Below are 13922 nucleotides of genomic sequence, written 5' to 3' on the forward strand. Positions count from 1 at the left end.
CCATTGGTTAATTAGTTAATTAATTGGATGGTACTAAAGACGACCCACTTGGAAAGGAACTGATCTGGATACGCGTCAGTAGGAGTCACGATACCATCATCTGTTTCCAATTGATTCTCGGGTACAGACAGCCTTAAAAGATACCTGAAAAGAGGAGAGTCACTTTTGCCGATGACAATCCTAACACATCATCACTGAACGCTTCTGGGATATCTTTCTTTTAGAACTTCAAATAAAGAAATGAATACAAGTGTTTCGCTAGAAACCCCGATTGATTCTCGAGTCATCTTCAACTCTCTTCCAATTTATTGTAAATGTCTTATCTTTTAAAAATAAAATAAGAATTTTTTGGAGCAGAGTCCAAAATGGACAGACTCAAGTAGTCGAGTTCATGATAAACACAACTTGAAGGGGTTGAGTTAATTGGACGTATCAAGAGATATCCAAAAGAGAATGGTTTCAACCACCGCAAATACTCTTTTGTTGTCGCATAATAGCAATCGCAACACCTCTCTCTTATTCCGAGTACAACAACACCAACAGCAACTCATTTATTGTCATTCGAAAAATATTATTACTTTAAATCACCACATGATAATGTCGCGTGATAAATCAGGATCATAAAATAATACGCATGTTTCCTATTGACGTACGTCTCATCAAATTTTACTATATATGGCATTAGGCAGATCACCCACTACCTACTGCATCACTAGTCTCGTGAAATATTGGACCCAATTAATAATAATAGTTAAATTGCTTATTTTCGCAACGATTTCTCCGAAAAATAAATCCAGAGTCTGGTCTATTCACGAAGCTTCGCCAAAAATCGTTTCCTTAATATATATATATGGACAGAACGAGACGAGAACTTTAGGCGTTAAGGGTTTTGAAATTGGGAGAGTGGGAACCTCTATCGGAGATGGGAGGGTGTTTTTCCGACGTGAAAGGTGGCAAGCAGGCGGTGGGAGGTGGGGCCCATAATCTTCAACAGAGGCCCATCAACAGGGACGCTGACTCAAACGACGCCGTTGAGCTCTTTAACCGCTCCCGAGGGGTTTTTCCACTCTACACTCCGCTCGAGGTAAACCTACATTTGCCATGGACTGGTTTTCTTTCGGACTAAGCCCCAATTTTACTGTTGCTTGCTGTTAATTTTTTGGCTTCTAAACCCTAAACTCTAGAACAAGATGCATGATGCTTCTTTTTCTAGTCCTGATTCAATTCTCAATTTTTGATTAATACTTCTGTGGTGTTCGGTGGTTCTGGGTTTATCTACATTGTGAAAAGGTTGAAACTTTGGTATAAAAACAGAGGAACTACTTTGGTGCCCAGAACCTCAGAATTGGTTCAACTGTTCTCGTACGTAATCTCATATTTTATTAGCAGCCTATAATTTTTCCAGATGAAAATTTTCGTTTTTTTTTTTCTCTATTATAATCTGTAAAATGTTTTTTGAGCCAACTTAAAAGCAACTTTACTTTTGATTCCTAAAGTTGCTTTCCATCTTTCTGGAAAGTAGAAGACGGCACGATTCTTGGGTATAGTATTGTTATTTTCACAACTCATATATGGGTGATCAGTTCAAGATTGGCATGTTGCGGGTCAATTTGGCCAATGTTCTTTAGTCAATCTCGTCAACTGCAGTCTTCATTCTGTAATAACCTGGCCTGCAAGTATTCTTGAATGTTCAACACGAAAGTTTCTACATGGTTCAGTGTAGATTTAAAAATGTTCCAACTGTTTACTATAAGATAATGGCTGTATTTGCCTTGTGAACAACCCCCATTGACCATTCATTATTAAGTAATGTGACATCCTGTTTAATTTATTTGCATATCTAATTGGTGTTTTACGTGGTAAGCTTCATGTTGATTGAATACTGCACCTCGATCACCTTGTCTGCAAAATGCCTACAACATATATATCCTCAGAAACTGGACATTAGCAAGATTCTGATTAATTATCTTGTGCCAATTCGACTTGAGAGCATAGGACAAAACCGTCTATTGATCTTTAAGGTATTGTTTCTCACCTGGAGGTGTGACAAATAGTCACAATGCTGTGCTACTTATCAAGAGACACCGTCATTTCTTGTGGATGTGGACATAAAGGTCTCCACTCTCCAGGAGATGTGAGACAATGTGGATATAACTGGGGCAATCTTCAAGAATACCAGAATGCCTTAATCCATTTTGTCTCCCTTTCTTTTACCTTCATCAAATACGTCATTCCAAATGGTATATATATCAACTTGCTAAGGGTGTTGCTTACTCCTAGAAGATTCTCTCTGCACTACTCCACCTAGCTTGAAAAAGCAATGAACCATTAAGCTGGACAATGTAATGAAGCTGTAATGGACTGTGAAGTATACTACTCGATATAGTTTACCATCGATTCTTCTATCAATTCATAAATTAAGTGCCTGAAGATTATTTATAGTATAAACTTTGGTAATACATTTGATGGATGAGTTAAACCTAGTGTCTCTGCTTTATTAATCACCATGAGCTTTTTAAAGTGCATGGATGGTTCTCTTATTTGTAGTCCTCTTCATTTTCATATATTTTTCTAGTTGGACCTTCTATTTCCTTCTTTGGAATGTAATGTTGGATTTCTTATCTGTGTTACAGTTATCGCTGTCAGCAACTAATTTGCTTGATCGTGACATTACGTCAAAGGTATGTTTATATATCCATGTCACCATGAAATATAGCAGTAATAGAAATATAAGGTAAAGCTTAATCAGCGTTTTTCACTCTGGTATTTTCTTATACCTGTTTATCATAGTAATTAATATCCTGCAAACTATAAGAACTCAACATGAATACAAGAGCCTGACCTCTTTATCTTGCTATTGCTTGTCAATAATTGTTATGACTACTACCCTTACACATGGAAGGGCTATCATGGTTCTGATCATTCAAGAGAAAAAATAAATAAAAAACCTGTTCTGCTTTGATATGGTTCTGTGTTATGTACATATGACATTTAACACGGGTACTCTATCATGGTGAGGAATAGTTCTTTTAACATCTGTTATGTTGTTTCAGAGTGATCCCATGGTTGTGGTTTATGTGAAGAAAGGAGATGGTAAGCTGGAGGAACTAGGGAGAACTGAAGTAATACTGAATAGTTTGAATCCAGCGTGGATTGAGAAAATTACAGTTTCATATCAGTTTGAGGTTGTGCAGCCATTGATGTAAGTTTCTCAGATTTCTTTTCTTAGATGCATATCAGTTTCATCGGTTTGATTAGGCTCCTTGCCTGACCTTCCTTTTTTCTTGCCTTGTGTTCGACCCAGATTCCACGTCTATGATGTCGATACAAAATATCACAATGTGAATGTAAAGGTATTACCATCTGTTCTATCAAGGCTTCCTATATACACAATTTTGAATTGTTATGAACTACTTGTTAAGTCAGTAGAACCGAAGGTTGTGACACGTGTTGGCATTCCAATGGAGAAGTTAGGAAGAAAGTATATAAGGCTAATTGTAATCATCTTCTGTAATCTCTCTGAAAGTTGTTTAGAGCCTGTAGTTCTGTACAATTATCATCAGTTTTCTCTGTTTCTTCTTCGTCTTCTTCCTTGGTTCTTCAGCTTAGTTTTTCATCATTTTTACCATGATCAGAATTTCTAACACTACTCTGATATCTGTTTTAACTCTACAATTATCGTGAAGGTGTAGTAAATTGCTTATTTCTCAAATAAAATGAATCGGCGAGAAATATACATAGTAATTAAACAACCTTAGGAAGCATGGTACTATAGGACTTCAGACAAGATGGAAGCAACAGATAAACATAGCCGTCAAAGGTTATTTGTCTTTTGCTGTAACTGCCTTTAAATTTAGCATCACGGTGGAATAGAAACCATTTGCAAACTCTATTGAAGGTAGAATTCACGTCTAAAACATCTCATTGTGTTGCATTGCAGACACTGAAATTGGAGGATCAAGAATTTCTTGGGGAAGGCAGTTGTGTTCTTTCAGAGGTAAATTACGTTCAAATAAAGAGAGCTCATCGATATAGGTTATTTCACTGAGCTGGTGCAGTATGTGTGAAGATGGTGTAAATATCAATATTGTTTTTGTTTTTGTCAATTTCTATATCTTAGATTTTGCAAAAATGTTTTAACATCATTTGCTAAATGCTAAGATATATCGTGTTTGTGTACTTGTTCTCTTTTAATTGCAGATAGTGACCAAACAAAGTCGAAGTTTAACCTTGAATCTGCATAACAGAAGTGGGCGTGGAGGTTTGAGAAACTTCGGAACACTCACTGTCCATGCTGAAGAAACTATGGCTTCAAAGAGTGTTGTTGAAATAAAATTCCGTTGTTCCCAATTGGAAAACAAAGACATCTTCTCTAAAAGTGTACGTGATTAGAGTCTAAAGATACTTTTACTTGATAGTTGATACATTCTTTGTTTTTTTTTTTCCTCAAAATTCTTATATTTTGTTTCAACTTCTTTTCTATAGGATCCTTTCTTAAGAGTATCTAGAATTGTTGAGAGTGGAGGTTCTGTTCCAATTTGCAAGACTGAAGTGGTGGATAACAATTTAAATCCAATCTGGAAACCACTATTCCTGAGTATGCAGCAGTTTGGAAGCAAGGTAAGCTTGCCAGTTCTGCTTACATTTTAAATACGGCTATTAGTTTAATAAATAAGGTAGAAAAATTCATGTAACTTATATTTGGTGTAGGATAATCCATTAATCATCGAGTGCTTTGATTTCAACAGTAATGGCAATCATGTTCTTATTGGGTAATTATTAAAATAATTGGTTCTATTTTTTTTTTCCACACTTTTTTCTTAACCTTGTACTTTTGTCTGTACAAGAAAGACGACCAACCTTTTTGAATTGACCTCTTTGTCCTATGCAGGAAACTTCAAAAATCAGTGGCAGACCTGGAGAGATTATACCAAGAAAGAAGTGGGGTGAATTTTGTCACTCCATCTTCTCATGGTCATGAAAAGGTTTCAAGCTTGCATTCCAATTCATATACTTGTATCATACATGTCAATTTACTCACTGTTTCTTTATAATATGGCATTGTAGGTTTCAAAGGGTCAGTTGTTTGTGGATCAATTTAATGAGAAGCAACAGTTCAGCTTTCTTGATTATATTTCCAGTGGATTTGAACTTAACTTCATGGTTGCTGTTGACTTTACGGGTAAGCAATGCGTGGTATTTTCAAAATGTTTGTCATTTCCAATATATTTGCATGCCTTGATACTGAATTTTCTCACAGCTTCAAATGGACACCCTCAACAACATGATTCATTGCACTACATTGATCCATATGGCCGGTTGAATTCTTACCAGCAGGTTTGCAATCGTGGTTAATTACTATGAGTTTTTTTTAATGTTTTTAGTGATTATGAAATGTTTCTAATAACATGCAAGGCAAGATTTGTGCCTTCATTTAATGAAATAACCTTAGGAGGTTTCTTCTGTGAGTAGTTGAGTGGTTTGATCTACAAATGTGATCAAGTATATTATTTGCAGGCAATAACGGAAGTTGGGGAAGTCATTCAGTTTTATGATGCTGATAAACGGTTTCCTGCTTGGGGCTTTGGAGGAAGGACAGCTGGAGGACCTGTATCGCACTGTTTTAACTTGGATGGAACTGCAACTGGCTTTGAGGTAAATTAAGAGTCTGGTTCCTCGCATATGGCTTTCCACTATGGTTTGCGAACTTATATACTAACCAGTATTTTTGTTATCTTGGTGATTGTTTCATTTATTTAGGTCGAAGGAGTTCAAGGCATAATGACTGCTTATGCCAGAGCCCTACACAATGTTTCTCTATCAGGACCCACTTTGTTTGGCCCAGTGGTTACTAGGGCTGCAGAGATTGCTGGCAATTCTCTATTCCACAGCAACAATAAGTACTATGTGCTGCTGATCATAACGGCAAGAGATGGATGAGTTTTATTTGCAAGTTTTTGCTTTATGTGATCTGTGTTATTTTAATAACATAAATGCCACCTTTTATAGGATGGGATACTTACAGACCTGCAGGAAACAACTGATGCTTTGGTGCGGGCATCTGATCTTCCCTTCTCAGTTCTTATTGTTGGAGTAGGAAGTGCAGATTTCAAACAAATGGAGGTATGCTTTTGTTTCTTTTTACAAGTCATCACTTTCTCCTCATGCTACATATGTTGGATTTTCAACAACTAGAATTTGATCTCTTTGTTCCGAGTGTGTGTCTGAATCTTGTATTTGGCAGATTCTCGATGCTGACAATGGACCGCGATTGTCAAGTTCAACAGGTCGTGTGGCTACCAGAGACATTGTACAGTTTGTTCCTATGAGAGAAGTGCAGAGTAAATCCCAAACATCTCTATTTTTCCTTTCCACAACATTCATCATGTTTGAATATGGATTGAACTTATTTATTCGTAATTAAGACGAAACTTCATTGTGGTTCTAGCAGGTGGGGGCATTTCTGCGGTTCAATCGCTTCTCGAAGAGCTGCCTGGACAGTTCTTGAGTTACATGCGCTGCAGAGACATCATGCCTCTCACCGTCCATGCAGCCCAATCATCTGCTCCACAACTTTAGAATTGCACAAGCACAGCATTTTTGTGGATTTCGCCCAATGTTGATTGAAATATGTAGTCGCTATCAAGTGTTGATCATTAGTTAGCATTTTCTTAACATGAAGTGCATGCATTACAAAACTCCACAGTGTCTATTTTTTCAAATTAGCGATCTGGCCGTCTGGCTACACCAAGGAATTGGATTATTGGAAGGAGAAAAATTTACAAACAGTACTCTAAATGAAGTCCATTCATTACTTTGGTACATCACATTTTAATTGGTACTCCAACATTTAAACGCAATATAATTTTCATAGCCTCCGTTTATAATGAAGTCAGGTCTATTTAAAGTTTGAAACGTAAGTTATTTTATGGGCAATTTTGTGTTTTCGTTTTCTCAGTTGTTTTACACCACCCCAACCCCCCCCCCCCCGAACACAGCCACGCTTTGCTGCAAACCAAATGTTCCTCTTCTTTTTCATCATTTTCTTCTTCTACTTGCATTAGTTTTATAAGAATCCAAACCCCAAACATTTCTGAGCCCAAATCCTAACCAATTTTCCAACCACCAAAAATTATGTCGTTTCTCCAGTAAACCATCTTCTGCTTCTCTCCAGCTTCCATTTTAACCAAACCTCCTCAATTTTCCAATCTCCAATCCCAACCCGTCTCGATGGAGAACGTACTCGACCAAAGAATCCCCTCTGCCAGAATTGATCCGATCCATTGATCCAACCAACATGGCGAGACTGAAATGCTTTGATCTGAGATGATGCTTAGCTTGGTAATCAAGACAATTAAGTAGCTGCAGAAAAAGAAGCAAAAGTAGCAAAGCCTAAGAAACCCAAAGATATTAAAATCGAATTTGACAAAGACGAAGATAGAGAGCAAAAACTTGCGATTCAGAAAATGGTTTTTGTCGTTGAAGAGTGGGCAGCAAAACGGCCTCCACCGTGGAAGAAAATAGCTGTTGTGTAGGAAAAATAAATAAAAACAAATTGATTTAAAACATGGGGAGACGAAAATGCCCCTTAAAAAGTAAAGGATTGACGCCATCATAGATAGTAGGTATTAGAAGTTTCGAAGTACTAATATTATAATTTGTAAATGTGATGTTCAAAGGGATGAATGAATTTTATTTAAGATACTGTTTGTAAAATTTTCTGATTGGAAACTTCAACATGCACGATGGACGGTATCAGCTTCAAGCCTTCAAGTCTGAACCAAGATTTACAATGAAATTTGTACAAGTTTTGATTTCAAATCTCGCGCAGAATCGATCCAATTTTCTTCTCTGTTTGCTTAATTACATGCATATATATCTGAAGGAAAACTATGCGAAAATGATCTTGCAGGTTTTCTATGTTGATGTTGAAGGAATGAAGGATGAGTTTTCGTTGACTGACTCAGATTGACTTGACCGAACTCCACGTGTTTGCCATGCATGCATGGGAAATTCATTCACTTACGTGGAACTGACTAGGCATTTTCCCGCCGATTTCAATCCCTTATTTGATTGTTCCATATGCACAATTTATCGATCCAATCATGCTTCATTTTATAATTTTATTCATACTCGGATGGATCTGGAAGACTGGAACTAGTCATTAGTCAATGGTCAAAGTATATGGATAGGGTTCCTGAATCAAACAATCAATCAATCATGCATGTAAGTTACTTATTTTATGAACTACTGTAAATTGATACGATTTTGCAGACGTATTTTTCAGACAATTTACTCGAGCACAAAGTATGAATCATGACAAGTGTTGAATCGATAGCTTGAGAATTCAATCTTGGCAGGACTGAACTGGTCATGGAAAAATCTGAATTGAGTATCCAGCAAAACTTAAATAGATGGATAAGATTAATAGTTTATCTGTTTATGGATAATGACAATATATATGACGACGTTGCTAGGGTGGCGAGCGAGAGGGATCATGCTTCTGTATATATCACTAATCCATTGGCTCGTGAACGTTTTTATTCCACAGAGACAGATACAGATCGAGACGAACCCATTGGAAACGGTTGAGACTGTTACTTTCAGTCAAGGAATATTTGTAAATCTTATATTGGAGTTTCCTTTACACCAAAAGACTGTTACAAATAGCATTGCATCCACCAATAATGATTCTATAGTTCTGAAGTATTACGTGTATCTCGTCTCAACTAATTAACAGAGTGAATCTCTCAAAAAAGAGAAAAAGAAAAAGAAACTGAACCAATTAACAATAAAATAAAGACGGATATCGTGCGGAGTACACTCCTAGCTAGGTCATATAGTAATTTCTCACCAACCACAATCTTTTTACTTTTTAAGTTAGCTTTTGCGTACAGAGTACTCCGACACTATATGGCTTTTGTTTCCTTTTTTATTTTTGTTTCTTGTTACAGACTACAAAACGTACTAATACACGCACATGCACAAGTTGAACATCGTTAAAATGTAGTTAAAACTTGGGATAAAAATACTGATTCATTTGTGCTGTCATAACTGCCCAATTTGGAAGCAGAGCAACTCTAATAACTTTCCTATATTTTAATTTTTCTCTATTTAGAAAAAAATGAACATCTTTTGCTTCAACAGATTCCTTATAACTATCTTCATTTTAAGATAATGAGGAAAGAGAAAAAAAATTCCTTAAATTTACAGTAATATCTAAAATTTTAAGGGAAAAATATTATCTTTAGTAAATGATTTTTTCGTCAAAAATGCTCTCTTCTCTGACTCTCGCAAGAGAGGTTTCTCCGCTGCGGCTGGTTTCGACTGGTGGTGGCTCTATTCCTTTGACAGGGACTGGGGTCCTTTCTCCTCTCTTTTGTCTAAATTGCGGTGGTGGCGGCGGGCTTATTCGTCAGTATCACCTAAACGTAGATTTTGGCCTTTCTCTCATTGCTATTGTTGTTGGAAGTGATGGCAGTGATAGGTTTGTGGCCGATTGGATCTAGGATCGGAGGTTCTTTGGAATGAGGGCAGGGATCGTCTCGACTTGTAGTGGTGGCTGGTTTGGCAGCAAAAATGACTGGGCTGGCATTAAGCCGCCGTCTGGGGCCTTACCAGTTGATGGATGTGATGGAGATCCTGGGGTTGATTTAGGGTTGGTTTGGCTTGAGATTGGAAGTGTTGATACCCAAATTTCCACAAGTTCGAATTTAACTAGCGACAGGCAAAGGGAATGAGTCATGGACCTCATAACCTAATTGGGCCTTCAAGCAAGCCCATTTCGCGGCAAAAGGAAATTCTCTATTTAACAAGCGATACGAGATGCCTAAATATTCAAACGATTGACAGGGATTTCGAAATGAGCCAACACGCTTATTCACCACGCGATATGCGTAGACCCAAGCTACGTTTGGGGCTTATACGGCGGGATGTGGTGTGGAAGGTAACGGATCGTGCGAGGCTCATTGTTATGATAAGGCCCGTCGGTAATTTTGGACTTGGGAACCAAAATTCATGCCTCGAGGGTCAATATCTTAACATGGGCTAGTAGAGAGATAAAAGCAAGCCCAACAAGACTTAGAGCCCACTAGAGCCATTCCCTACCCAAGGTCCACTACACTAAAACCCGTAGCCCAAAAAGACATTGGAGTCGTCTTCCCCAAATCAGGAACGTTGTTCCATCAGGTTGTTGCTGGGATTACTACTCCATCCTTTTCTGGTAAGAACCCCAAGTCTATACAAAAGCTTCCTAACTCTCATCCTCCGAAATCCTGCCTCAATTTCCAATAATCCTTAGGTATTTGTGATCATAATTTACGATAGCACAAAACAAGGGATTATGATCTCTTAAAAATCACGGAAGCACGAAATCTGGGATCCCATCGCCGTCCTATACCCGCGCCACCAGTCTTTACCCACATGGCCAAAGCAAGCCTTCATTCTTTTGATTTCATAGGGAAAACAAAAGCTGAAGGTTTTAGAATGATCCCATCAAAACTAAGAATGCCCTTTCAAAACCTCTGGTTCTTGGCGCAAATCCTCCCCGCTTATCACCGCTATAAAAGGCGAGTTCGTTGCCGTAGAAAGGCCAAGCCACAACAGTCCAGAAACAACAAGCAAGAGATCAAGCTTCAATCTCTGAACCCCTGTTCTTCCCAACCAACCTTAATCCGAAATCCAGAAATCATGTCACTGATAGAACTCTCTCTCTGCTAAACTCTCATGCATCTAGCTCCCATACCATGCCCGCCTATAAGTCCTGTTCTTATGAAGTGAAGCCTAATCGCTGCTGTTATCATCAAGACAAGTCGCTGCTGTTATCATCAAGCCAAGTCGCTGCTGTTATCATCAAGCCAAGTAGTTGCTGTTACATTTAACAGGTTACAACGAAATTGTTCTTGAGTCACCCTTTGAATGATTTTGGGCATAGTCTCGCATAATTAGGAAGGTCTTGCTACAAAGAGTCAAAATCACAAAGTCACCCTCACATTTTTGGCGACTTCACTGGGGACTAGGCTGTGACCTGTGAGATGGCTCCACCGCGAAGAAAGAAGAATAACAGCAGCATGCCTTCCCAAGAGTAGGAAGAACACGTCGATTCTATTTCCAGGCATGAAGAGCAACAAGATCGGGAAGAAAGGCAAGAGGAGGAGGAAGTCACTCCTGCAGACTTGGCACACATTCTCAGCACTTTCGGTAGGGCTCAAAAGGAGATGGTTGACACTATGAAACAGTTGGTCGACTCAAGCAGCTTGAGCAACCAAATGATGAAGAGCAACCACGGAAGGTTTCCCATGAGGTCTCTGCTGCAAAAGCATCAGACAATCAGAAGGCACCTTCTTTTGTCACCCAAGACGATGTTGTTGCTATGCTAGAAAAAGAATTGCGTCGTGGCTCTGAAGACTGGAAGTATGCTCCTCAACCCCCTTATCCTTCAAGCATAATGCATTTGTCTTACCCCAAAAATTATGAAACACCCACTTTTACTCTTTTCGATGGGAGAAAAGGCAGCCCAAAAGAGCATATTAGTCGATTTATCGACGCTCTTGGCCCTCACGCTAGCAATCATAATCTCAGGCTGAGAGAGTTCTCCAAAACCCTTACTGATCGTGCATATACTTGGTACACCACCCTGGCTCCTGGTTCCATTAGAAACTGGGACGAAATGGCAGGCAAGTTCTGTAGAAAATATTTCCAATATGAGGAAAGGGTGACCATTGCACAGCTGAACAACACTCGTCAAAGGACCGGAGAAAACCTGGTGGATTTTGTTCGTCACTTTCGTGATTTAGCTTTGGATTGCTATGATGAAAAGGATGAAGAATCATTGGTGGAAATCTGCATCAGCAATATCCTGCCTGAATACAGGGTCTATTTGGAAAACATCGGCATTACTCAATTTTCCAGATTAATTGAAGCAGTGAGGAAAACAAGCATGTCTGTTAAGACCACCTCAAGTCAGAAGAGTTGGAGAGACAAAAAATACACAACTCAGAGGGATGCACATCAAGCTCTAATGGTAGATGAAAGATATTTGAAGAGGAAGGAACGGTCTGGAACAGTCCCGGCAGTCCCTTGTACTGATGAGGAACTTCATGCTATTCTTGATACATTGTTTGCTGATGGAGTGATCAAGTCCTTGCAACGAGAAAAGCCCCCCACCAGGGAAGATAAGAAAAATCCACGCTACTGCCGTTATCACCAGATAGTGGGACATCCTACCCCTGCCTGTCAGACCTTGCGAAGGATCCTTCACGCAAAGATTGATGAAGGTACTCTAGAGCTCCCATCAAAGAAGCAAGCTATTGATGATGATCCATTGCCAAAACGGCATGGGAAAGGGGCATGTTCTGTTATCACTGGCGTAGGAGATGATACCATGCATCAGGATAATGAATCTCGGGCATTGAGCAAATATCAAGGCCCCATTAACCAAGCTTCTTGGCAACAGTATTTCAGGGCATGTAGCTATGACAATCCGTGGTTCTCTCACGATGAGTGCAGCTTAACTATGGAGGGCCGAAGGGGAACTAATGATGGTCAGAGTTTTGTGAGCATAATGGATCAGGTCTATCATGTTACTGAGGTAGAAGAGGACGTTGTAGAAACTGATGTGATACGACATACTAAGCCTACTGCTACACAAGTTCTTCAGCGAAACCCCAAGTTTAAGTCACTCTTTGACCAGCTGGAGTATGGGCCCCAAGCTAGGCAAGCTGCTGCTGAAGCCTTGATGGAAGTATCTGAGGCATTTGGCCCTCAATGTTTTGCTGCCGGGACTGAGACACAAAGGGGCAGGAGCTTACTAGAGGGTGACAATGCTATTGTGTTTACCGATAAAGATATGGAGGTTCCTTACCCAGATCACCGAAGACCACTCTATTTGGAGGCACAAGTTAATGGTGTATTTGTGAGAAGAGCCTTGATAGATACAGGGTCTTCCTTGAACATTATATCTCTTCAAGTGCTTAATGCCGCTGGAATTCCTCTGACCAGAATTGTGAAGGCAAACATGGCAATTACTGGATTCGCAAATAGAAGTGAGCAGGCTGTGGGATACATACTACTAAACCTCAAGGTTAGACCAATTCAGTCCCTTACCAGATTCTATGTTGTTGATGCCGACACTAGTTACCATGCACTGCTGGGAAGCCCGTGGTTGAACAAGCATAAGCTCATGCCTTCCACCTACCACCAGTGTGTTAAGGGGAGGATTGGACTCAAGCCTGTCAGGTTGCCAGGAAATCAAGTACCGTTCCACCGGTCGGAAAGTCATCATGCCGAGGCACAATTTTATGATGAATTCACTGACGGAGAAGGAAGCAATCCATACAGAGCCACAGGCACTCCTTTACCCTCATGGCTTGACATTCAGGACCTCAACAACGATGAGCTTGCAATGATGGTGAGGCAACAAAGCGTCTATGCTCAAGCACAGCAGCCTCAATGCTCTCGAGTGGTGCTGTCGGGTGGCCGCACAATATATCGCTTATGACGGGATGCGGGGCCTAACCGGTCATTATGGGAGGGCCCCAAATCAGCAGGTGCCATGGAGTGTGATCAAGTTCAAGAGGCAGAAGGGGCTTCCGTGGTACCTTAGAGATTTCCCCTTCAAAAAGCAATGCCAGCGCCAAAGTATATGCAGGACGGAAGTGCTGCTGTGACAGATGCAATGGAAGAAGTCAACCTGAGTGATGATCCCGCTGTTCAGAAAAATATTTCCATCTCCACCTATTTGTCACCTGAAGAAAGAGGCTGCCTCATCTCTTTATTAAGAGAATATAAGGATGTCTTTGCCTGGAGTTATGAGGAGATGCCGGGATTAGACCCGAATATGGTGTGTCACACTCTGAATGTGCAATTAGGAGCGAAACCAATGGTGCAATCAAGAAGAAATTACCATCCCAATGATGAGCAAC

The 13922-nt window shown here is 39.6% G+C and overlaps 1 protein-coding gene across 2 annotated transcripts; it reads left to right on the forward strand.

Moving 5' to 3' along the window:
* Positions 1-789: 789 nt before the first annotated feature.
* On the forward strand, positions 790-6827 carry LOC112192050 (protein BONZAI 3). Of its 2 annotated transcripts, none has more exons than XM_024331567.2 (16): positions 790-1084; positions 2634-2681; positions 3054-3202; positions 3305-3353; positions 3941-3997; positions 4201-4380; positions 4486-4620; positions 4711-4772; positions 4892-4985; positions 5068-5182; positions 5261-5337; positions 5518-5655; positions 5761-5925; positions 6010-6123; positions 6245-6341; positions 6449-6827. In XM_024331567.2, the coding sequence occupies exons 1-16, from the start codon at positions 923-925 to the stop codon at positions 6577-6579; spliced, it is 1773 nt and encodes a 590-aa protein (XP_024187335.1). In that variant the 5' UTR covers positions 790-922; the 3' UTR covers positions 6580-6827. The 2 variants fall into 2 exon arrangements, with proteins under 2 accessions (XP_024187335.1, XP_024187337.1); XM_024331569.2 differs by having other exon boundaries at positions 792-1084; positions 6452-6827.
* Positions 6828-13922: the final 7095 nt, after the last annotated feature.

This window comes from Rosa chinensis, chromosome 3 (genome assembly GCF_002994745.2).
Source record: "Rosa chinensis cultivar Old Blush chromosome 3, RchiOBHm-V2, whole genome shotgun sequence".
Classification (NCBI taxonomy): domain Eukaryota; kingdom Viridiplantae; phylum Streptophyta; class Magnoliopsida; order Rosales; family Rosaceae; genus Rosa; species Rosa chinensis.

Excerpts from the sequence above, each read along its gene's own strand:
- LOC112192050 (XM_024331567.2), top strand. The coding sequence starts at position 923 with ATGGGAGGGTGTTTTTCCGACGTGAAAGGTGGCAAGCAGGCGGTGGGA. Across the intron at positions 3,354-3,940 it reads ATCACAATGTGAATGTAAAG|ACACTGAAATTGGAGGATCA; the intron begins GTATTACCATCT and ends GTTGCATTGCAG. Across the intron at positions 5,656-5,760 it reads GAACTGCAACTGGCTTTGAG|GTCGAAGGAGTTCAAGGCAT; the intron begins GTAAATTAAGAG and ends TCATTTATTTAG.